The sequence below is a fragment of the Labrus mixtus genome, chromosome 14 (genome assembly GCF_963584025.1).
Source record: "Labrus mixtus chromosome 14, fLabMix1.1, whole genome shotgun sequence".
NCBI lineage: Eukaryota > Metazoa > Chordata > Actinopteri > Labriformes > Labridae > Labrus > Labrus mixtus.
In genome coordinates this window covers 28,963,774-28,990,380 of record NC_083625.1, presented here as the reverse complement: position 1 = coordinate 28,990,380, position 26,607 = coordinate 28,963,774, and the positions used below count along the sequence as shown (strand labels likewise).

The 26,607-nt window shown below is 38.7% G+C and overlaps 1 protein-coding gene across 17 annotated transcripts in view; it reads left to right on the top strand.

The window, feature by feature from the left end:
* Positions 1 to 24,448, top strand: part of dlg2 (discs, large homolog 2 (Drosophila)) — a 159,755-nt gene extending 135,307 nt beyond the window's left edge. For 6 of the 17 annotated variants that reach the window (XM_061056067.1, XM_061056066.1, XM_061056062.1 and 3 more), the window contains 12 exons: positions 4,138 to 4,182; positions 8,218 to 8,332; positions 8,689 to 8,865; positions 10,062 to 10,137; positions 12,129 to 12,225; positions 13,767 to 13,817; positions 15,449 to 15,550; positions 16,619 to 16,642; positions 18,934 to 19,106; positions 19,783 to 19,892; positions 21,678 to 21,769; positions 23,033 to 24,448. In XM_061056067.1, the coding sequence (XP_060912050.1) occupies positions 4,138 to 4,182; positions 8,218 to 8,332; positions 8,689 to 8,865; positions 10,062 to 10,137; positions 12,129 to 12,225; positions 13,767 to 13,817; positions 15,449 to 15,550; positions 16,619 to 16,642; positions 18,934 to 19,106; positions 19,783 to 19,892; positions 21,678 to 21,769; positions 23,033 to 23,139 (1,169 nt within the window). In that variant the 3' untranslated portion in view covers positions 23,140 to 24,448. Of the gene's footprint in view, positions 1 to 4,137; positions 4,183 to 8,217; positions 8,333 to 8,688; positions 8,866 to 10,061; positions 10,138 to 12,128; positions 12,226 to 12,638; positions 12,685 to 13,766; positions 13,818 to 15,448; positions 15,551 to 16,618; positions 16,643 to 18,933; positions 19,107 to 19,782; positions 19,893 to 21,677; positions 21,770 to 23,032 lie in introns of all 17 variants that reach the window. The other 11 variants (XM_061056078.1, XM_061056077.1, XM_061056065.1 and 8 more) reach the window with 6 other exon arrangements.
* Positions 24,449 to 26,607: the final 2,159 nt, after the last annotated feature.

Below are 26,607 nucleotides of genomic sequence, written 5' to 3'. Positions count from 1 at the left end.
GCTCACTTCTCATTTCATATTTGAGTTAACATTTTTAAATCCCTTAAGTTTCTTTTATCACTTGTTACACTTAATGCTAGTATTTGATCCCGACTGCACTCATATCATATTATAGACAGGATGGGAAAGAGGGTGAACTTCTGAAGAAGAAGCAGTGTTGTAGTGTCGAGTCCAGGACTCTTACCTCAGGTCTGAGTCCTGATTTTCAGGACGTGCGACTAGTCTTGGAATCATGCTATGATGACTTAGACTTAGACTCAAGCATTTACTGCATTCAGACTCAGAAGATGGATGGGGGGGGGACTAATATAACTTTGGATTGGGCGAACAGAGTCATCAATGTAAAATTCTGAATAATAGCAGGCGGGTCTCAGGTATCTTTGAGTTTATTAGACACCTGCAGGGATCCCACCTCAGCAGTAACATCAGTGTGTCTCCCCATTAAGAGAGGTGTGGTGCACATTTAACACAAAGCACTGTATCATCATCGATCATTTATATCTCCAGATGCACCCACAGAAATGTTTAGAATCAAATGATAATAAATAAAATGTGTTTTCTACATATAAGTCCCACACAGACAGTCAAGCTTTATACAGCATTCATTTAAAGTGAAACAGTCCTCTTTACAAGATGAGCTCCATCAGAGCTGTGTAAAAGTTTATTGTATCCTCTCAGGAGAGTTTATCCCCTGTCCTGTTAAAACCAGATTGTTGTTTGGGTGAAAACAAGTGAAATCACTGCACACATGAAAACATTCACAGTTTCTGTAAATGTCTTCTCTAATCTTTAATAGTAAATAGTTCAGAATATTCATACATCAATATAACAAAATAAAGAACTCTTGCACTGCTCAACGTAATTTAATCATTTAAAGATATTTTGGCTTTTCGTTTTAACTATATCAACACACTGAATCTTGAATCACTTCCTCTAAGACCGAGGTAAACATGAGGACTAAAGCTCAACCTAGAAGCATTTTATCATCGGCTTATTGAATAAATAAATTAATGTTCCATCAAAATGAAGAACTGAAGTGTATCTTGGAACAGCTCACACTCAACCTTAAGGACCCTGACTTGACTTAATGAGGACTCGCCTCAGACTCAACTTAGATTTTTCTTTGTTGACTCGGACTTGCGCAGTGGGGACTCAAGACTCGACTCGGCGAGGACAAATTAGCTTTAGCCTGTCTCTCAGTTATTTTGTTGTGGTGGTAATAAGATGTAGTTTCTCTTTGATTTGACAGTTATTTGTTCACTCATAGTAAACTTGTGTGCCGTACATTCACTGTAAGTATATTATACATTGTGAACTTTCTGATTGGGCAGGGTCTGCAGATCAATAAGAACAGGTTGCTAGTCTCTGTTTGTGAGATGCCAGCCTCTCAAACTAATGTCCAGTCAGGCCAGAAGTCAATTCAGCAGAATGTGAATTTAGACACAAGAGTAACAGTGTAATAATCAGGTTCTCACTTCCCTCATATTCATGTCTGTGACCTGGCTTCAGTAAGAACATGCTATATTCTAAATTGGCTTCTCAGTGGTCTTGACTTTAAAATGATTTTATAATAGCTTTTGTCCTGCATCATTTTCCGTTTAGTCTCTGCTGGGACTGAAACGTCCTCAGCCTTATTAGAGCAAAAACAATACATTATTTCAAGTTCTCTTTCAACAGGCCTGAAAAAATGTTAGGAGAGGATGTTATGATCTGCTTTGTGTGCTTTCAGTCTGTAATTGGATAGCACTTGCTGAGCATGTTTATGCTAATTGTAATTTAGCAAAGACAGTTTGCCAACCTTCTGCAAGTTAACATGTAATGGATGAGACAGCTGTGACTGGTGGCATGTCTCCTCTGTTTAACATCACACCATGGAGACAGTGACTCATGGGCAGAGACCTCTGACTGTCTCACAAACTGTCCGGACTCTCGTACCCAGAGCTATGCCCAGGCTGTCTTTGGACATGTCTTGATTCATGTCGAAGCATCAGTGAGTCCGGATGCTCAGGGAGAATTTGCTGCATCAGTAGAGTCTTCAGTTCTGCCCGTGGTGAAGAAGTACAGAATCTATTTCATGTGACATTTAGTCTAATGTGAAGCCCTTTGTAATCTGGAGTCTCAGTTTAGGGATGACAATTAAATCTCTCTGAGGTAATGTCTTCAGGGAGATTATCAGTATTTGTAATTCTGGGCCCTAAATTTTACAAATGCTTTTGTTAATGGCTGCAACAATTGGTACAAACTTTTTTTTTTCCCAATAGGTTGCTTCAGTCACAAAATAGCCTCCAACATATTCTTTCAAGAATTTTACCAAAAAGGATGAAACTCAAAGTGCACAGTTTTTGCCGCTGACAGGTTTAGATTGTTATTCTTTCTGACAACATTACAGACCCCTACTGAAATGGTGATTACAGTTATGATAAGAGAGCTGTAAGTTACATTGACAAACAGTCTATAGCTGCTTCTACTGGTTGATTTGTGAGTGTTATTGTGTTATTGTTGGTCTCTGCAACACCAAAGTCACACAGCAATACAGACAAACTAACTACTTGAAGAGTTATTGACCATCAACTTCCATTTTCTGCAGGTTACATTGACAGCTTTTGTCCAGAAAGTTGCAATTGTTATAATCATTTTGCAGCTGCCAGTTAAAACAATATATTGGAGCAACTATAAAATGTGTTATACACAAGTTAAGATAAAATAAGATAAGGTCCCCCAGTATTGTTAAGTATTAAGTCGATAAAAAAAAGATAAATAGACATATTATGACTTAAAGGTCACATATTATACCAAATGCTCTTTACTATGTTTTTTTTTAACTCTAATATGTGTCCCTAGCATGTCTGCAAACCTCCCATTCAAGAGATAAGTCCATCCTCTCTCCATCTTTTGCCTGCTCCACTTTTCAGAAAACATGTGCTCAAACAGGCCGTTTGGAGATGTTCCCTTCATGACATAACAAAGGGCAGTAACCCCTCCCCCAGGTGGGTGACACTCCCACAGCTAGGTGTTTGTTCTGCCTTAGCAGCAACCTCCAGCCAATGCGGAAGTGCAAAACCCTGCAGTTTGCTGAGTGTCCACTAGAGGCTGGCTCCAGGAACACAGGAAGTCACATACACACCACAGCCAAAAATGTGTTACCATGTTTACAGACTGGTGCAAAAAACAAAATACGTCTGATTAGTTCTTGTCATCATGGGCACACACTGGACGGGGGGTAATTTTTCTGTGTCTGTTGTTTGGGTGTCTGTTTTGATTTAATGAACAATACATGTTATCCATAGTTAGGCATGTAGTTGACATGATTGACAGGTGGGCGCTTAGCAAGGTTGTCGTTAGGTTGTCTGAAAGTTAGACTGAGACATCACTTCCTGCACGGCGGCTGCTGCTGATGAGCCTTCAGAACCCCCTGCAGGAACAGATGGGTGACGTCACTCAGTATTTACAGTCTATGGTTCTGCCCCTCTGAGTCTACCTCCTCACAGTAACAATAGGGCATGGAGCGAGAAAGTCACATCCGCTTCCAGATGGGCGTGGTTGAACGCAGCCCATTAGCATTTAAAGGTACAGACACAGAAACAGCCTGTTCTGAGCAGGGCTGAAATATAGGGGTTCATAGGCATGATCAAATACAGGATCAAGGTGGATTTAGAACAAGAAACTTCACAGACATATTTTAGGGACCTCTGAGACTTATTGAAAAGGAGTAAAATATGTGACCTTTAAGTAACACAGTGAGCAAAGAGTACAGAACATGACAGTAAAGGGATTATAGACAGCAGTATTGACAGTTCAGACCCAGGCTCCATTTATGCAAGCTCCAGGTCGTGACCACATCAAAAATACTACATGATAATAAAGAAAAGGGATATTGCACGTTATATTACACATCATATGAAAGTAATGATAAAGCACATAATAAAACCGAGTTTTGAAATGCTGTCCTTTACATCATGTAAAAACTTGCACATGATAAGTTGTGCTCCATTTCTCTCGCTGCAGAAAGTGAAGGAGAAAGTGGAAGAGAAGGAGGATTTATTAGGCCCCAAAATAACATGATTCCACTTTCATCCAGACAGACTGGGCCCTGAACCCCTCTGGGACTAACAACTGCTTTCTCTTCTTACCCATCAGAACTTGCTCTATGCTCCCCAAGACGGGCCCACTCTCCTGCACCAGGTTTGTGCCATTGGCACCTTTGGCTGGTCTGATTTATGCATCATTCACCAGGGCTCTGCTAAGTGAGAGTCACTTAGTGAATGTGATCACAGACCATCTGCTTACCTTTTTAACCCCTCTGAAACACACCTGAACCTCCTCTCCCAAACTGCTTGATTCTCACTCCTTCCCACTGCACATGCACGCCTGAGACCCCTCCTGACTTTACCTTTTGTTTCTGTGCTTGTGACCATTCAAACTGTGTGCACACTACCTCCCCTTATGAGCCTCAGTATATAGCTTTGTGAAGTATTTATTTGGTGTTATTACAATGCTTGACTTTGATGTTCAGCTCAGTAGTCAACAGTTTTTAAACTTTTCTAAATCAATGTCCAAAAACAGAGAGATACCGTTAATGTTTCAGGGTTAAAGGGCACAAATGATTTGTTAATCTTAAATATAATATCAGCTTTGACCAAAGCATACAAAAAAAATAATCCTGCAGTAAAACTCAAGTAAGATGTGTGAGGCAAAATATTTGTTTGGTTTAGTCTGAACATAGGTATGGAGTTTTTACTGGTGAGAATGTCAGGCTAAAAAAGGCTGAACAAAAAAACAAAACATCCTAAAGGCAATGGGTATCCATACGGTAAAATTTAGTGTATAAAAAGCACTTTTATTACCTATTTTTTCTTCTTAAAAGTGGGCTGTGTGCGACAAATAAAGCAGTATAAAATGCTGAGAAAGAGTGGCAACCTCTGGTGTTGAAAAGTGAAGCCAAAGTGAAGTGCAAAAACCTGCAGTTCATTGAGTGTCCACTTGAGGCTGGTGCTGCAAAAGCCCCTGATGTCACATACACACCCATGTTAAAATGCCGAATTCTGTGTGAGTATCTTATCTCTTTTTCCTTACATACTGTATGACATACTGTATGGTGGGTGAAGTTTTTTAAAACTCATCCGTTTTAATTTACTGAAGGATAGAAGTTATTCATAATAAGGGGTAAGGCTGATCTGACTTACAGGAGGGCATGCTGCTGCATTTCTAATATGGCGACCACCATTGATGGGCTTCAAAAGTCTACCTCAGAAGCCAAAGGGTGACGAACCTGAGACAACGTCCATGCTTTATATAATACGGTTTAAAGAGTTATCCTGTTAACTGAATGCAGGTGAATGTGTCTGTAGTAGTAGTTGTAGTTGCAACAGATGATGAAGATGCAAAGTCCTAAGAAATGTTTGTTTTTTATTATAATGTACTCACAAACAAAGCAGCATTCTGTATAACTACAACAACCACAGACACATTCAGCTGAGAGTGGCCAGTTCAAATGGTCGCTCTTTAAACTGTAACACCAGTGCGGCTAATATTCCGGATTTTACAATAGTTGATATTTATGTATTTAAGCTTCAGATTTAGGATAAAATACAAAAGATAGATGAAATGTCATAGCAAAGGAACCATGGTTAGAAAACAATCACCCTGTGAGGTGTCTTGCTGCACTCGTCTCCGCCCCTGTGGAGCTTACAAGCAGCCACAGGAGAGATAGAGAGAGAGGTGTTTCCCTCTCTCTACTCAGAGCTTTGCTCAGCAGGGTCACAGATTTACACTGTGTGTGGAGAGCAGAGAGGACAGCCCAGGAAGAACACAGCTTATAAAAGAGTATCAGCAGAAGAAGATATAACACCAAAGTGAACATGCAGAAAGGTAGGTGAAACTATTACAGAAAGAAAAGATAATAGTTTATACTGCAAAAGATTCTGTCTTCACAGTTAGATTGTGGTTTATTAATGATCTGATGTGAAGGGGGATCTCCTGGGTTCAGATATTGTTTGCTTAAATGTTCAATCTCTGCCTTGTCGTTTACATTGGAACTAGCTGGTAGGATGGTAGAGATGGATAGAAGTGTGTCAGAGTTTGATTCAAGTGAGGCAGCTTTATTTCAATTGTCGCTATAAATCAATTGCCTTGAAATATAGGAACAATGTCATTACAACAGTGGTAGTATTTGAGCTGTATTTACAGTGCGTCTCTCATCTATTCTTGATTTGCAGCCTACAGGTTGTGTAGTCAGTTGTTGGTTGTGCCATAACAGAGCTTTTCATGTTGATTTAATTTAGGTGACAGATTAGCCAGCCATGCCTCCAGCTATCATCTTGTTCATTGTCATAGTTCCTGCACAGTCAGGAGGAGCACACTCGTCACAGAGAGACGGCTTTTCACATCCTGACATCCTCATCCTAAATGTCGGGGGGGCGATTCAGTCCACAGCCTCAAACGTCACTGCCTGAAAATCCTGCTGGGTCATACTTAGTGCATCACTTTAAACAAAAGAAATGAATCATGTCAAGGGTGTTCTGTTCTTTGAGGTCTGTGATTACAGCGACGCCAAGAATCGCCTTCAAAATGAAAAATTAAGATTTCTGATAACTCATACATGATGTGCTTGACTACTTAAAGCTCCTCTTGGGAGTTTTCAGCTGGTGATGAAACAGACTAAATCAAGACTGATGCTTAGAGCAAACGAGACAACAAGGGCTGTCAAAACAAATCAGGATAAGACCCTAAATCAGAAAACCCAACTTACACATTTATTTGACAAGATCAGCAAAAAAGTAAAATCTACCAGTTAGTCCACAGGGGGTGCCAAAATCCACATTAACCAAAATGTACTCACCAGACCTTTAATATAAAATAAAACTACTAAACAAATGAAAGTCAAAAACTGTTCATTGCATACAGTTTGTGTGTAATGCTGCTGAAAATGATTGTGAGACATGTAATCTTGATGTTGACAGTAAATATTATATGAATTAAATATAACACCTAAAACACTAATGCAATATGGTCTGAGTAAAACGGTTCAATTTAAGCACTGCCGGATGTTATGTCGCGTGCCCCAAATACTTTGGCTGTAGTCCTCCTCACAGCGTCTCTGGGTTTGAATCCCAACATGACCCTTTGCTGCATGTCACCCTCCGCTGTCTCTCTCAGCTGTCCTATCCAGTAAAGACAAAAAAAGACCGCTGTTCTTATCACTGGAGTAGTAAACAGTAATTCATTACTACTTTGTGGAATGGTTTATTTTTTTATTTGTGGGATGTGTCAAACCCCTCAAAGTGTTACCATGGAAACTGAATTGATGCATTTGTGACAATTTTTTTATATGTGACGAAAAAAAACTTAAATTTGAACTCTGACCTGACACAGAATGTTTCCAGCCAAACAGCTTTCTAATTTTTGTGTAGTGGTTCTTTGTTTTCTCTCACCATTTGCTGAACTCTGCTAGTCCTGTGCCGTATTGGTCAACAGAGCTGTCAATCATGGCATGTTATGCTGATTTCTAGCATCAAATAGCTAATTCAAAAGAAACCTCTCCCAAATAGATAACTTGAACACAAACTGGCAAAATAAGATAAGATAAGATAAGATAATCCTTTATTTATCCCACAATGGGGAAATTTACATTTACAAAATAAGAACTAACATGACCAAACTGTGTCTGACATTTTGAATTATAATTTGACCAATGTCTTACAACAAGGAGGCGGGGTTTATGACCTTTACTGCAGTCAGTTAGCGGGGGGGGGGGGGTCTTTTGACTTCACTTCCAGGTGGCTGTTGCTTTGTTCATTTGAATATACTGTCTAGGGAAATCTCTTTGTGAAGCTTATATTGCTGAGAAATAAAACTATAGGTGAAGTTTTGGTAACAAGTAACATGTCACCATCGTAGAGCACAGTAAACTGATATCAGGTTGAAGATATTGTCGTGGTATAAACATAGCTTTATATTTTATTTACTGTATACATTCATACAGATATATTATGAAAGTGTACATCAGATACACTCAGTTTAACTCTGTCACTATTATATGCTAAACACAATTTGAATGCCAGCTCTCCTTTTCTTAATCTTTTATTTGATGAAGTTTATATAATCATTATTCTCAGTTTCAGGAGCATGATAAGAATGACCTCCTCTTCCCCAGCATGTACTGGAGCGTGAGTGAAGTCCTGGCTGTCGTTCTTGATCCAGTTTAATCTTGTCTTGCAGAGTACGGGCGTTTTGAGGCCAAAATCCATGACCTGCGGGAACAGATGATGAACCACAGTATGAGCTCTGGCTCAGGTTCCCTGCGAACCAATCAGAAGAGATCGCTCTATGTGAGGTTGGTCTTTTTTTATGGGATTTTACCCTAGTTTTACTTGTTAAGTTAACTTCACAGAGTCCACAAAATCAAAAATAACAGCCTTCTTACAGCTTAACAGCTTTCTTTTCATAGAGATGCCAGAGACGATTTATGTATCTCATGTCACTCACTGGCTGGATAGAGAGAGAACATATATGTTACTGTCACACCAGGTTTCTTATTATAGTAACCCTCAGAGACCTTGTCACTATGCCTAGCCGCTAGTTTATTTTACACCCAGCTAGAAAATCCGTCACCCAGAGGAATGAAAGAGAACTGGATATTTATGCCTTTCATATCTGCTCTCGATCATCCTGATATCTTCCACTCAACAGGGCGCTGTTTGACTACGAGAGGTCGAAGGACAGCGGCCTCCCCAGCCAAGGGCTCAGCTTCAGGTACGGGGACATACTCCATGTCATCAACGCCTCAGATGACGAGTGGTGGCAAGCCCGCCGCGTCACCCCACATGGGGATAGTGAGGAGATGGGTGTGATTCCAAGCAAAAGAAGGTGAGCAGAGTAGAAAATCACCCTGATTACAATTTCAGAATAGTGTTAATAATGTGTGAGGAATGTGTTGTGTCCTATAAGAGGAGTTGTGTTTAGTCAATACAGCATAGTAAATATGAGTGAGGATATGTTCTTTGAAACATGGACCACAACTTATTGATTCTCTCAACAAAGTTTATGAAAGACAGGAAACAGAAACGCCTCTGGTGTCCCCTATATCAATGTGTTGTCTTGCAGGGAACAAATAATGCTTTATAAAAGATATGCCTCAAGATATGACTCGGATGCTGCAGGATAAATCTATTTCCAGACACTCAAGAAAATGTTTAGACAAAAAATCCTTTTAGTAATTATTGGCTGTTTTTTTTTGTTTATGGAAATAAAGCAACACTTATTCTTCAGATTGACTTCTTCACTCATAGTGGACCAATAACAATGGGCAGTTTACACACAGATGTTAAGATTAACAAAGCACATACATGGGGGAAATAATGTTCAATATAAAAGTCTTCTCCCACGGTATGATGACACTTGGGGGAACTCACTAAGTAAAGTCTGTGTCTGCTGATGGCTCGGGGAATTGCACATCCCTCGTCACCACTATCAACCTCGTCTCAAGGTCACATTCATACAGTTTATTGCCTCATTGATATTTCAGCATCAACAACCTGTGCGTGTGATGCAGAAGCTCATTTCAATTTGAGCCTGTTATGCATCTGAAAAGAGCTGTGAGCACTTCCACCCTCTGCTGAGAGCTGCTCTCTGCAGGCAGTGTTCACTCAGACACCAGTTCAGAGTGGAGAGGGAAGCTGGTTTTTCAGGTTTCTGTGTGGACTGGACACAAAAGAGCAGATCAGATATTATAATATTCTCATCCTACATTACACCCCGGACCATCTAAACCCATCTGTATACGAGAGCCCCTATGTGCCCCTGATTCAAATAATAATAAGGGAATTGATTTGCTGACTCTACGGAGCCTACAGACAATAATATTTCTTATCATCCCTCTTTAAAGTCCAGCACTTTCCACAAACTCTTTGAAGAATTATTTCACTTTAATGGCATGTGGCTATTACTGACAGAGTTTGTGATTGCTTGTCTGGTCCTCACAGTCTCAAACAATATTTCTATATAATATGTCAGTGTCAGTCCCTCTCTTTGGTTCATGACTGACGTAGCTCTTTACTCGACAGAGTGGAGAGGAAAGAGCGGGCGCGTCTAAAGACGGTGAAGTTCAACTCCAAGCCGGGGTCGTTTGATTCTAAAGGGGTAAGTCATTCTCCCAGAGCTGCATGGTGGAAATGTTCAGTATTCACCACATTATTTTATGAGTTATTGTAAAGATCAGACAGAACTTTCAACTTCAGGTGTGTATGAAAGAAAGTTTACAGCAGCAGATCATTTAAAATCTACTATTTATGTAATAACTGACAATGATGTCATAATTTATTCAGTTTTTAATGTTGATTGTTTAATGAAGAGTTATTACATTTGGGAACCAAAGGGGTTAAATACAGTTTTTCACATTATTTCATTATAAGTTCATAATTTAAATGACAGATGTTCTTCAGCTCTGTTGCTCTTATTGTAAGTAAGTAAAGTTTATTTATTTCTTATTTTGATTTGATTGAAAACAGTGAGCATCAGTCCAAAAATGCAAAAAGTTCGGTATTGAAAAAATAACAATATATTTATGTTAATTCATGTTTGGTTTTGTGATATTAATCTGTAATCAACAGATATGTGCATTAAAATTCAGAACCTGTGGGAACCAAACAAAACAACAACCGTCCTTGATTAAAGCAAGACAGACTGAATCCATCTTCATGTTTTACCTGATAGTGATAAAGCTTTATTAAATCTCTTTGTGTATATAAGTAAATCCAGAGGGCCAGATTAACATCATCAGAAGTCTGACTATGGAGCATGTTCAGAACCCCGACATGAAAAAGTAAACAGATGTTGAGGTCCAGGTCTTAACCATGTTGAGTTGTTATGCAGTTATGTTTTAATAATGTTAAGGTACTAAACCTAGTGGCCTTTCTGATCAAGTTTACTCTAACATAACTATGTTAACAATGCATTGGTGACAACTTGAAGCACATGTCAAATGTTCACCAGTCAACACTTTCACAGTTGTTATAACAAACATGAACATGAGGAAGAAATGTCTGAAGTTTGCATGACTGAACAAAGAACCCTCAAACCTATAACTGTACAAATATTACACATTGATGATACTAAACTCACTTTATGAAGTCTCATCCTCTATTTCAAACACTGCATGCTTTATGTGTGTGTGCTTATGACAATCTTTCCTTTGACTAAACCCTGGTGATGTATCTTTGCTCACAGCAGGAACTCAGTAACTCCTCTCTTTCACTTTACTTTGAATGTTTCTGCAGCTGTGGCACATCAAGAAGTACAAACCTGCAGCAGTTAGAACTTCAGATGGATGAGAGGAAGAAGTGTGATTTAACTTACTCGTTTTGTAGATCAGACAGTATGATAAACATCTGAAGGGTTCAATATAACATATAAAACTTTAGTATAAAATGAACTCTGAGTATATGTGACCTCCTCACAGTGACTCTCAAACAACTCTGCAGCAAAGGGGCATCACAAGGATGTCTGGGCCCCTCCACAACCGCCTCATTCAAACCTATGATATTACTATAACCACACCTCCATTACACAAATGACCCATTAAAAGCTTTAATTTAGGTCATCTATCTTTTTCTCCTAAAATACTTTTGAGACCACACATTTAAAAATAATAAAATACCGTACATATTACATGTGTATTTGAGAAATTTAGACAGTGTGCATTAGTTTGTCTGCAATTTTTGGTCATCAGAAAAAAGAAAATAACCCGATATTGGGTTGCAGAATTTATGTATCTTGATTTATTTTTAATCTGCAGAGAAATGTTCTGAGCCTTCATTTAAATGAATACTAAATATGTTACATTTTACATTTTCACATTTCTGCAGTCAAAAGCTAAATATTTTAAACTTTAGTCATAGTGTATATATATACATATATATATATATGTATATATATATTCCTCTGACATGTACTTACACCTGGCCCAACAATCTCTTCTGTGTATTATAGTTTAGTGAAAACTACTTTTGTAGTGTGGGAGGAACAGATAACCCGTTTTCACTCTAAAAAATTCTTGATATCTCACTTTGTGCAGTGTTGTGTGCATGACCGTGATCTGCCTGTTTGCTCCCATGCTCTTTCTCCCTTCACAGTCATTCAATGACAAACGTAGAAAGAATTTCATCTTTACACGAAAGTTCCCGTTCTACAAGAACAAAGAGGGTGAGCAGGATGGCAGTGACTCGGACAGTAAGTAACCTCACAGACACACGTAGTACAGTCAGTGTAGGTCACATGTAGGTCACATGTAGGTCTCTGGACAGGTGGACGGAGCAGAGTCGTCTTCTTTTCTCTTTCTGTTGGATCAGAGACACTGTGGCTCAGGTGCTGATCAGTCAGCAGGAGAAGCCAAGTCCACGCTGTATCTCCTCTGATATCTCCCCATATGGTGATAATATTGACCCAGTTCTCCTTCAGGGATCATTCAGGTTCAATCTCAGCAGCCTGCTGGTTATCATGCTGTATTTGGCTCCCCCTGCTGGCTGATGGTAGCTGCACAGAGCTTGATCTGTGGCTCCACAGCTCTTTCCTTTGTCTCATGTTGGGGCTGTCGTTCTTCCTCTCTCTCTCTTCTGTTCTGGCTCTCTGTGGACGACCCACAGGACATCCTGGGGATAGGTGATGATGGGTATGGGACAAAGACTTTCAGTAAGTTAGTCCAGGATTGATTCCTAATCTCTGTTTACCCCCTCCCCCAACTCCCGTGACAACAGCAAGCTCCAAACGACTGACTGCATGCTGCATTTCATGGATTTGTCTGCTTCTCAGTTTGCGGTGTGTTAAAAATGTTTCAATAATAATCTTTGGATGTCACCAGTCATTAGTGAAACATGGTCTAAATTTAGGATTCATTATTCATTTTGTTAGAGTGTCACAGACATTATTGTCAATGTATTTTAAGAAGCAGAGGCCCTACATGCCACCTGCAGACTATGACCCTGGTTCCATGTGTGATGAGTAATTCTGCTGGAATGGAGCGTCCCTCATGTTTACTGGCTGCTTAACAGACTTTATAAAGTTTTAATGAACCCCGTCCTGCACTTTTCTTTTGACCGTTCTCTTGGTTGCTTTAATGCATGTTTGCATGGGCATGAAGAACTAATGTGTTTTCTGTCTTTGTTTGTGAGCATGCCAGGTTAAAGTAGAATTATGTTTTATAAGTTAAGTATTAAGTGTATTAAGTTGAAATGGTTTGTTCACTGTTGGAGTGAAGTTTAGATACATTACATATACAGGCACATACTGTATACAGCACCTGCAAAAGAGGACTTCCTGTTTTTTTTTTCCACACCTGAGTCCTATTTTTAAATATTTTGGGTTTAAATGCTGAATAAATGGAAACAGTTGTTGAATGTTTAAGAACATTTCTCCAGTCAGAAGTCATCAGCCCTCCTGGGTAATGCTCCTGATAAGGCCAACACAGTCACTCGGACCTCTTTTGCACCAGGTATCCTGACATGCCATCTGGAGATTTGGGTCATACTGTACCAATTTCCTGAGTATGTAAATGTATGCAGAGATATGGGAGATAATTAACACATTAGAATACCAAAACCTTTTTAAAGCAGAGGACATTTGGTTGATTTGAAATGTGATAGTTTACTGTAATGATGAATTTATTCAGCATGAGCTGTTTTTATGCATTTTGACGTCAGCATGGGCAGAGATATTAACTCTGAAACATCTGATTTATTAGTCCAAATAACATTTTTCACTGTTTGCTCCCCCAGGAAGTCAAGATGATGTCATCATCTCATATGAACCTGTGATGAGGCAAGAAAGTAAGTTTTAACCACCCAGTGAGTGTGTCAATAAAAGCTTACCTACTCTATGTGGATCACAGTTTATCAAGCCATAATCTTTACTACAACATTTAACTCATCAGTCTTATTTGGGAATTTAAAACAACACTAAAGTTAGTTTCATGGCTCTGTACAATCTGTCATCATTTCATCAAGGCAGATGTTTTAAAATCAGTGTGACAGCAGTTTGTAAAATAATGATTTCCAAAACTCTCAAGGTCACCTTACAAAGAGATTAAAACAACAAAGTAACAATACATCGATACATTTAACATTAAAAAGAGAAATTTACAGAGTATGAAATCTTTGTGCAGAGGATTTATGAGACAGGATGGAAAATGATCAAACAGAACATGCCAGTTTAAAAAGATGTGTTTTGAGATGAGATTTTAAAAAAGGAGAGGGAGTCATTATTACGGATTAATAATGGTACAGAGTTCCAGAGGTGGGGGGCAGAGCGGCTGAAGGCTCTGGACCCCCATGGTGGACAAGCGGGCGGGTGGTGCAGTGAGGTGAATGGAAGAAGAAGACCTGAGAGTGTGAGTGGGTGTGTTGATATGAAAGAACCAGGAACCCACTTACTCAGTTTTCATGAAAGATTCACTTCAAATTTTCTCATCCAGGATTTGCTCTTTGTGTAGAAGAAAATCTAGGAATAGTCATGAGCTCATGTGTAGTCTATAAATCATTAGTTATCAGAATCAGCTTTATTGGCCTGCTTAAACACACAAAGAATTTTACTTTGGTAAACTAATGTTATTGTGTTTTTCTCAATTTTAGACATTTATATCATTAACCTACATTATCATATATGTGGTTTAAATGTAATAAACTTATCTTAATTATGAAGTGATAAGTCTAAACTAAAAAATGTTAAATTATAAACTTACAACCAAACCAAAGCACTGTGGTCACAGTTTTCTTCAACCTGACTGAACCATGAACCGCACTTTTCTTTGGATCAAAATTTATAGACCAAATTTATAAAAAAAAAAAACTTTGAAAGATATTGGTAAATGAGGCCCGTTGTGTATTTCTTTTGTGGTGGCACAGTTAAAATAATTCACCTGTGCATCAAACAATTACCTTCCTTTCTCTATATAACCTCTGCCTTCTTGGAGCTTTTCTGTCACAGCCTAGAAATAAAGTTCAGATTGACCAAAAGAACATAAAAGGGAAACTTGTACAAGATGCTTTAAATCTCATTTTGTGAGTTTCAAACTGCTGAAAGACCATGTTACCATGTTTGTGTGGCTGTTCATCTCTGCTCATGATATTCCCAAGAATAAATCTAACATATTAAACCCAGGCTGCCACAAACCTTTACCCTTTAATAAGAGAATATAACTGGTGCAGCGCCAGGATTCTATTTTTGGATGAACCCACATCATTTTGCTGAGATTTCTCTCTGAAACAGAAACGATTCAGGGACTGCTTCTTTTTTTTCATGTTAAGAAAGCCCCCTCCTTCTTTAATGACATTAATCTTCTGTTTATGTTGATAGAAGGGAGGGAGAGAGAAAGTCTACTCTTATTAAAACGCTTATGAGACTCACAAACTTCCCACAGCATCCCGTCATATAACACACTGAGTTGTGTTTTTCCTTCCAGTTGATTACGCCCGGCCCGTCATCATCCTTGGACCGATGAAGGACAGGATCAATGATGATCTGATTTCTGAGTTCCCTGACAAGTTTGGCTCATGTGTGCCACGTAAGTAGTTCATGAAAACAGAGCAGGATGAATTCATGCTATATCATAATTTAATTAGTATGACACGATGACTCTGAGCATTCAGTAAAGCCCCTCTGTGTTTATTAATTTACCTGCTACATATGTCCTGGTGACCATGATCATGACCTTTGACTGTATATAAAGATGCACTGTGTGTGATATATCTGTCACATGGAACCAGAGTCTGTGCAGTAGAGATCGGCTGGTAGAGCTGCAGTATTGTCATCCCCGCTTTCTTCCACGAAACACACATTTAACACAGCGATATAAGCACAGAGATCCCTCAGGGGGGTACAGTCCACAGCAGAACAGGCTCTGGATTAAAGCAGCCACTCTCTGTTATCAATGACTCTAGTGTTGGTGTTCATTAAGAGATGTAAATCATGGCGTTATTCTCCTATTCATAGCTTCAAATCACTAATGAAACTTCTCAGGAAAATGACCACTTCATAAATCAGCATGATAAGAACTCATTTGACACACAATGACAAAACATATTCCAGAAAAAAATGTTGTATGACGTGTATTTGTATTTTATAGTTTGATTCATGTTCCATCTGGTAACATGGAGGAGGCAGAGTTCATGACCTATACTGCAGCCTGTCAGTAGGTGTAGCTCCAAACGTTTTGGTTTCACTTTTGGGGAGATGTTCTGTCGTCCATGTTTTTATACAGTCTGTGATCATGATAAACAGTGAAGTCAGTTTCATCACACACCATTATCAGCTCCTTGTTGGCTCTCATTTTCTCTTTTAATTTTCAATGTTTTTTCAAGAGAAGCTTGCTTTAAGACTGATGTTTGAACAGTAATGTTTTCATAAACAGGATGGAGAATCAGAAGCTATTGTTGTGGTTTTAATTCTAGTTTTGTGTTACTGTTTAAGTGCTACGCCTGCTTGTACCTGTAACGTCATTTTGACCCTGCTAACAGGACTCATCTGTACGCTGTGCAATGTCTTCATCATCAACAAAAGCAGTTTTTTATTTTTGCATGTTTTAATTTATCCATCTCTTTTATTTCAATGTACTTTTTTTAACCATATGAAGCAGCCAACAATTCAGGGCGAGACGGTAAGTGAGCGGAAAAGCTGAGTTGATTCTTTTTGTAGAAAGTGAGATTGTGTTGTGTTATGGACACGAGTGTGAACATTTATAAATGTTTGAACCAGATGATTGTACAACTTGTTCCTTTTAGGAGCAATAATGAGTCTTCTTTTCTTTAAAGATATCCAGTGAAATTTGTTCACAGATTTTCCAGCACAACCAATAATGTGTGAAAAGGAATTCTTAATTTGCCAAAACAGAAGATACATTTGTTGTAGTTTATGAAACAATACCTCCTCTCCTCCATGTTTCATCTCATTCTGAAGAAAGCAGGGTGTGTCTGATAAATCTTTTCACATTATATTATCTGGTCCTCTATTTACTCTCTGATGCAAATTTCATGAGACGCACTTTAAAGTGTGTGGATATCTTTAAAATCAGTTATTCAGACGACTCAGAACAGTGTGTGGCGTAAACAATGGACCAAAATCTGGTTGCCAGCGGTCAGGATTTATTTCAGCTGCAGAATGCATTTCTTAATAAATAAATGCAGATGCTACACAAAGTGAGAAACATGTTTAATTAGTGTTATTATTTTTACTAAGGGTGCTTTTATACCTGGATCATTTGGATAAGTTGTTCCATAACAGGCGGCATTTCCCCCCTCAGCCCTGATTGAGTTTCATAGGCATCCTGAGAATTTACTCAGTCAATCTATCTATCTAGCTATCCATCCATCCATCTTTAGAGCTGTAGCCCCAATTCATAACAAATGTTATCTGAAGACACTTTACAAACAGCAGGTAAAGACATTAATCTTTTACTGTATGTTATCTACAAAGACCCAACATGAATCCAGCATGAGCACCAAGTCAAAGTGGAGAGTCAGAGATCATGACCAGACTGATGACGAACAGCTATCTGCAGAAACTGTGTTGGTCTTAGAAAGTGGGATAGAGGGAGATGCAGGAAGAAGGAGAGTCTAATTGTTTGTAGGTGGAGCAAAGACACAAGAAGCTGACACTGGTGGAAATCTGGAAGCGAGGAAAAAACACATTGAGAGACACTGAAAAGCACTAGGAACAAACTCTGACTAGACTAGTCCAGAGTAACTCATAGAAGCCACCACTGGAGAAGAGGGAGTAATCTGACAATGAGCAGAGGTGAAGCCTGGGTTCTTACACTGAGGCAGATGAGGAGGTTAGTGTCAGTTGTGTGATTTAGCCTAATGGCAGAAGCCCCTTCCTCCAAAGACAGGGGGAAGAGACGAAAGGGAAACAGGGAAACAACGCAGAGAAAATATATATTAGGATCACAGCCAGAGATGTGAATTTTAGACCCAACTGAACACAGCACCCTGACGCAGGACAAAACCAGCTGAGCTCCCCTACAAGAGATGGTGTTGGCTTGTTTCCAACTGAACCCTGAAGCAGTTTGTTTGCAGAGAGAACCTTAAAATCCACCCTGAACTAATAATGTGTTGACTCAGTAGTAGTAGTTGTTAGCAGTAGTTATAGTAGAAGTAGTTGCAGTAGTTGTAGGTTAGAATAAGATGAAGTATTGAAACTACAGTACAAGGTAATACTGATTACATCTGATAATCATCATAAAAATAAGATTAATGTTACTCACCGTCTCTATCTAATTCAACATCTGCAGAAGAGCTAATGCTAGCCTCACATTAGAAACATCACATGACTCCATAATATAAACAGCTGGTTTAGTTTAGAGAATTAGTCCAGCTGTTGGAAGGGGAATCTGTCATTCTCATACTAGAACCTCCACGTTTGCCAAGCTGGCATTTATAAATATGAATGAGTCCTCACTGCTCAAAGTCAACCTGTGACTCATTTTGTTGGTAGGTTAACGGGCTAATGTTGGCGTCTTGGAGCCATCACACAATACAAAGTGCAGCCAGTACCTATGGTATATATTTACCTATGTAGTGGTACCTGTTTAAAAAAAAGGGCATAAAGACCGTCCTGCATTGGTTCTTTTCTTTGGCCCGCTTTACAACACTGCAGTGTGAACACAAAAGACCCCTTATCTTATCATCTGAATCAGAATAAAGCAGATGAGCTCCAGGTGTCAGAGCAACCTGAGACATTTTTGTTAACAGTGTAAATAACCGCATCAGTTTGAAAGTGAGTCTCTAAGATATCCCACCTGTCCTGTGTTTGTGGTTATGACCTTTTAGACTGTAATATAGACTGTTAATATGCTGTGTTTATTCACACTTACACATGTAGGAAATGTCTCCTGGTGTAGTCCTGTTGTCTTATTTCCTCGAGCTCATAACTGTTCTCTTTGCTCTGAAGATACGACTCGGCCGAAGAGGGACTACGAAGTGGACACACGAGACTACCACTTTGTGAACTCCAGAGAGCAGATGGAGCGGGACATTCAAGAGCACAAGTTCATCGAGGCGGGACAGTACAACGATAATCTGTATGGAACCAGTGTCCAGTCTGTGAAATATGTGGCAGAGAGGGTGAGACCTTGTGTATGAAACCTGAATGTTAACTACACCATGAGATGTCAAATATACATTTCAGAAGCAAAGCTGTTTTTATTTCTTAGGCTTCTTTTACAAATTTAATGCAAAATGTGAATTCCTACCTGTGGAAAAAATCCATACAATGTTCTTTTTTTTTTAACTCAGGAGAGATATAAGTGTGCTGTAGTTTAAAACCTCTCAGAACTGTGATTCTCCTGACATCCTGAGGTTTCATTTGAAGTGATCAATATACTTCATCAGAAATGACCCTTTTAAAAGTTATATGTCTGCCTTGTGGTGTTAAAGCAGAAATACAGTTTTTTTAATGGAATATGAATAAAATTAAATAACTTTAAAATCAGTTTATTTTTGGTGCTGATTGATCCAGCCACAGAGATTGTATTGTGTCCTAAGAGTTCATCCTTGTATCCAGCTCAGTCTGACATATCGGAAAGGACAGGATGTTCACTGACTGTGGATTTGAAAAATATGTAGATAAAAAAAAAAAAAACAGAAAATCCTGTGAGAAACTCAGGGACAAAATGTGTGTGACTTTGTGTCTGCACAAAGCTTAGGAGCCTTGAAGTTGTGCAGTTTGTGGGGATGGGGTTTCTATACCAAAGGGAGTAAAATATCTAATATCTCTGTGTGGGTCTCTTTTTAAATTCAGGGTAAGCACTGCATCCTGGATGTGTCTGGAAACGCCATCAAACGACTACAAGTAGCACAACTTTATCCCATCGCCATCTTCATTAAACCTAAATCTATTGATTCATTAATGTAAGTATTCTTCCTGTTTTTCATTACAAACTATCATGTGTTTTATCTTTGGAACAATCTTCTACTAGCGTGCATGGTTCTTAGTTAATCACTTTTACATTAAAGTATACTAAACAGTTTATAACAAAAGAAAAGTATCTGTAAGCAAATCTTACAAAAAACAAGAACCAAATAATACTAACCCCTCTTCATCATTCATTATGTGGGGCTGCTGTAGCAACAGACAATAAATTATAATATATTAAAACATGTGCGTAATCTTTTTTTCTAAAAGCTCTTCATTAAAGAGTCCATATTATGCCCTTTTTGGGGATCATATATTTAATCTATGTACCTACTAAAGTATGTTCACAACAGATAAAGTTCTAAAAAAGTGTCTGTTTTCATGTACTGCCGCTCCATGCACCGGCTCTCTTCTGACTCTCTCTCTAAGACTCTGAAGTGCCCACGTTCAGAGTCCTCACGTGTGCCAAGTCTGATCTGATTGGTCGGCCTGTCGGCTCTGCCGTAATTGGTCAGTCGCTCAGCCACTCTGGCTCTGAGGGTCGGGAAGCAAAAACATTAGCACCTTAGCACTACTGTGCTACCGCAGGCTACAGCATATCGTGGGCGTGCTACAGAAGTTAACGGGCCTTCAACATGAGCTGCTGGGCTTGCCACAACGAGCTAGTGATGTGAAAAGCAGTTCTTTTCAGTGTACTGAATCAGTAGAATCAGTTCAGTAAAGTGATTCGTTCAAAAGATTCGTTCACTGAATCGTTCAGTACTTCTCTGCAGCTCTGTCTGTGAATCAGAATTTAATAAGCTGAAACACGGCCGAACGTTTAGTTCTGCTCGCGATCGTACTGAGAACAGCCGGTGGTGAATAATAAACCAATGAGCTGAGAATTTAGTTGGATAAAGTTACAGTTTGCAAACTGAAAGCTGCTAAAACAATCACATTTATTTTCCCCGACTGTTCTGTTCAGTACGTTAAGTACAAGAAGAGGAAGAGAGTGACTCGGAGGTGGAGCTCTCGTTCAGTTCATTCACTGAACGAGAGCTCACACACGAGAACAAGAGCACACACACACACACACACACACACACACACACACACACACACACACTGTACTGACTGAGGAGAGGAGGGAGGGCGGGCTTTGAGCGACTCTTACGTTCTAGAGAGAGAGACACGAGACGGGAGAGAGGAGAGGGCAACTGAAGTTGAGAAATGAACGACTCTTTTCAGTAAGTGATTCAGTTCAGTTCGTTCACCCAGATGATTCGTTCGTTTTGAACGAATCGTTCACGAACTACACATCACTACAACGAGCCAATGGGCTTAGATCAGTGATCTCACACTGACAAGATGTCACCCTGGCAATTTTTTTTCAAGGGGGGCTAGAACCGAGCGTTACATGCAGCTAATGCTACAGCTAACAGGAGGACGTAGGAGAAGCCACGTTTCCGCGGACTTTGAATTTTTGCACATAGATGTGCCTAAACATGGACAGGACACTTAAAAAAACACACTAAAGGGCATATAAAACCAGAACAAGCATAATATGGGACCTTTAAAGAACTTTGGATTTAGTGTCCAATACTGTACTTTTATATTTAACACTTTAATGTCCTTACACCTGCTTCTAACATCATTAATACTTTATATTTAGGATTAGGTGCTACAATCATTAAATCATTATTCATAATGGTATACTAGTCATGGATGTTAGATGGGGGGGCTTTAAGTTAAGTTTCATTTGGAGTTTTGTCCACAGCTGAGTTGTGTTTGAATGTTTTCAGGGACATGAATAAGAGACTGACAGAGGAACAAGCCAAGAAGACATTCGACAGGGCGATGAAGCTGGAGCAGGAGTTTGCTGAATACTTCACAGGTATGATGATGAAAACAATAATAAAGTGTTGACAGGTTATTCTTTTTTTATGTTAACGTATTTGATCAGAGCTAGACATTCAAAGTGTTGAGAAGTGAAAAAACAGGAAGTGGGACCCAATTTCAGATCTAAACTGAAATATTTGATTAAACAAAAAGACCAAAAGGAAAAAAACTAAAGTTGACTTTCTCCAACTTTGAAGTCCAAAAAAAATGTCCAACTTAAAATGTCAGCAAGACAAACGCATATGTGAAGACAGGGTATTCAGAGGAATCCACACAGGAAGGTAACACAAAAAGTCCACCAAGAAACACAGGCTAGGTTTATGTATGACCACTGGTTATAGATGAATGAACTGACAACAAGAAGGAAGAAACACTGAGTAGACACAGGTGAGACTAACCACACAGGTATAGACAATCAGGGCAATCAAAACTGGAGAGAAACCAAACAAAGGGAGGAATTAAGACCTGGCTGGGGACAAGAACTACAAAATAAAACAGGAATGACTAAAGACACACAGAGAACTCAACACAAGGATAAGTAATGACAAAATAAAACAGGAAACACAATAAAGTAGGGAAATGCACACACAGAGAAAGGAGAAACACAGTGATACAAATGAGGAAATAAAACAGGAAGCACAAGTTATTTACACTGGGATTAAAGCAAAGAGGGATAAATACAAGATAAAACAGGAAATTAATTCTACACACTGAAATTAACAAAATATAAAACTGAATAAGAACAAATCATGACAGTAACACTACCACCAAACTAAGCTGATAAAATAAGTACAGTGTTCATCGGCTAAAGTTCATGATTGTGTAAATGAACGAGCTGTAAACTGTTAGCTCAAGTTATTATACCTCACACAACACAGGAGTTGTTGCCCTATACCTACACTGTGTAGCTGTTGGTCTTATTGTGTGACTTTGTTTGAATCCAGCTCAATACTTGTACAAAGCACTTACCAAACAAGACAACTTTAGACAAGCAAACTGTGGTGCTCAAACTTTTCTTGTCATGTGTATATGAGCAACTCAGGAGTTTAGGGTCAGTCTGCCTGAAATTCTCACAACATTTTCAGAAGTGTATTTATTGTGAAAACATCTTTGGTGGATGTTTCAGTAAATCTGCAAAACTGTCAAAACTCTTTTCAGTCAAAACCCCTCAAACTGGATTTGATAACTACTGTATGAATGAACAGTAACATGTATGTGCTGTTTCTCATGACATAAAGAGTTCCCTTTTGCTTTGCAGCCCTGGTTCAAGGAGACACCTTAGAGGACATTTATAACTTCTGCAAACAGGTCATAGAGGAACATTCAGGACCCTATATCTGGATCCCCTCAAAGGAGAAACTATAATAACTCATCACCCTCTCATCAGGACTCTGGACTGCTAGAGAACTAGTAATAAGTTGTAACATATGGTAACTGTATGGCGGTGAATAGTCTTCATGAATAATTATTGTGAATATGTTTGATTTCTTCTTTTTGTCTTTTCTTTGGTTATTGTTTCATTTTTCACTCAACATGATTAGTTACTTGTGAATATGTTTGATTCCTTGTTTGTCTTTTGTTTGGTTATTGCTTCTTTTTTCACTCAATATGAATGTTCCTGAATGTAAACCACAAAGTGTTTGGATGTTTCAGGTCTTGAAACATGATCCGTTTGTATATTTTGTTCACTTTAATTTGTCCAAATAGGAAAATGTAGTAAAACTAAATTAATTTCCAGGTTGTGTCCACATCAGCACAGTGTGGACTTTCAAACAGGAAACTGAAGGTTGCAGCTTGAATGCAGATTTCTTTGCTTCACTGATGAGGACAGTAGGTGTTTAGACTACAGCAGCCCTACCCTGTCTCCACACTGCAGGATCTATCAAATCCATATGAAGTTTAAGGTTTTTGTCTGATTTTGCTTTTTTTCTACATCATCTTTTCTTCCTTGAATTCCTGTATTTATTTCTCTGACAATATGTAAGGCAAACGTAAAATGTTTTTCATGTTTTTTATTTATTTATTTATTTATTGAAGCAGACATTACACATCTGCCTTTTGCATTGACAATGACAAGTAAAGGGAGAGAGAGATGTAACATTATATTTTGCTACTTAAATTACCAGAGGTTCAAAACAAAAAAAAGCACAGAATTATTTATAAGTGAGAATTAAACTTTGATTAAAAGGTTATTTAAGGAGCATATTCTGTTGGAGTGATGTAGTATGTTGTGTCTGTGCTAACACGGTGGAGTTATGGGGAGAGGGGGATTTGATGTTCAGTGTGTTTTGTAGACTCGGGGTAGAGAGGATGGTCGGAGGGGTGATTACATTTATTACTGAAACACTTTTTAGCTTTTGAGACAAAAGCAGGACAAATACAAATAGTTTTTAAAAGCATATAAATATATGAAAGAAAAAGGATAAAGTGTAAAAGAACTGAATAACTCAGAATAATGTGTAGCAGCATTAAAGAGTCTTTCCTGATTCAAAAGAATAAAAAGGTGATTTTATTTTGAAGAGATTCTGGTTCAGATGCCTTGTTCTCCTCAGGCTGTTCCAAAGTTCTGAATATTAAGAAGTCTGATAATAATGAATGAAAGTAAAGCTCACAGCCTGACCCTCTTGTTCCTGCACATTGGCTTTCCGTCTGTGTTTCCAGACAGCACGTCACAGCGAGGATGCAGTGAAACTGTGGCATTGGGGGGGGCAGGACACTACATTACATCATTTTGTTTTCAGATTTACTTTATTGATCTTTTTCTTCTTTATTGATATGTATTTTCTACATCTGACTTGACACAAATGGAAACAGGATCCTCAGTCCTTCCATATAGATTGTGCCCCGCTTAACAATATGGTGCCACTGGAACATTTCAGAACATAGTAAAAGATTCAAATCAAATGGCTTCATCCACTGAGCATTACAAGCAGCTATATTACCGCATGCTGTGTTGTTATTTCACACCAAGGCTCCAGGCTTTAGTTGTAATGCTTTGTCATATTTTACATGTTCATGGATGGTTGTTGTATAAGTTGTTTTCAGCTGTTAGTCTGTTCAGAGACAATAAGGCCAGAGAGGCAGCTCTGTAACAAACGCTGCATTGAGAAAAATACTTTTACTGATTGGTCTCATCATGCAGGTATTACATCATTTCTGTTTTTGGTTTGTTTGGAGGTTACTCTCTACTAGTTAAGATGAACCTTACATCTCTGTGATGCAACCAAACAATGACACAACTTTCAAAGTGTGGACTTTACACCATAACTTAAAACAGAAGTTACACAGAGCAGGTGCAACAGGTATGCAACTCAGTTTTTATTTATGGAAAACGTGTTAACATTTAGCGGTGACACTGTGGTCTTTATTCTTACTGTAAGACTTATGCTCTGCAGCACTTGCGTTATGATAAAATAAATGACTAACTGGTTACATGAGAGTGGTTTGCAGCCCGACACAGCAACATTATTTAATGTTGTAAGAAAGAGACCTCTTAATGCCTATAGGAACAGAATGAATTATTAGGGCCAGCTAAACCTGTGTCAATGTTTATATGATTCCCTGAAATTTATTTTAAAACAGACTTTAAGAATTGTCAACCTTTCCTTTAATATTTTTATTTTAAACACAGTGAAAAGGGACACAATGGATATTTTTAGGCCCTGTTGACATGCACAAAGGTACGTTTTAAAGCTGATAGTATAATATATCTGTCCACACAAGACTCCAAAGTTATTTAAGATGCTCAAACATACATGCAGAGCCTGTAGAGGAGTACCTGTGAGTATGTTTAGTGAGCTTTTCTCACATTGTCAGTATGTTTAAAAACATAAACAACAGTCTGTCATTATTATTAATTACAGTTATTTGACTGATGAACAAACAGGAAGGGTTGTCTGCTTCTGTTGTTGTTGCAGGAGCACGCATGCTACACAAAGTGACAACGGGCATGTCAATGACTACACTGGCTCTTCAACTTCCTCTGTCTCCATGACAACCATAGACATAGTTATCAGGAACCTAAAATACAATTTGCATGCGAAAGGCCAAACGATAAAGCTTAATTTAAAAAAACACTCTGTACATGTTAGAGTCAGTGGTGCTGACTGCTGCCAATATTACACCTCATGTGGTCTGTCTGTTAACATTAATAAGAACATCTACAGACTGTAGTTTAAGGAGGAAAGAGCTACAATCATGGCTGACCTTCTTCAAGTGGCGATGAGACAATCATCATCTAATGTGTGAGATATTTCTGATCTGGGATTCTCCTATCCCAGGTCAGATCTGAACATGTTTGTTGAGCAGAACTCCCGACAGGGCAACAAGGGCCATCTTGAATCAGCCAAAGAGAGCCAGGAAGACTAAACAAAAGCAAATGTCAGATGTGTTGCCCGTTGGCTTTAGAAGTGGATTAGACGTCCTGAGTAGATGCTTTAACTGACCCAGCAGCACGTTACAATATATCCACTAGTTTACTCACCAGAGGCTTGCCTTCTGTAAAGGGCATACCAATCAGTACCTCTCCTTGTTCAAATGAAGGATTACCAATATTATATGTATTTATAAAGCACTCAGAATGACTAATGCATTTAACAGTGTAATAACCTCCCTCTCCTTTGATTGCATTGTTTGTTAGGTTCTCACAATCATAATTTGTGAATGACGTATATATTCTAGTATTCCTGCCGTTTGATCTCAGCATGTTTCACCTGATAAAGTTAAGATAGTAGTCACAATACAAGCAGGTATGTTTCTTATCAATGGAACATTTCAAAAGTGCACTTATTCATTGTTTTTGCTAACAAAAATAGGCACTGTTTGAGGTTAATG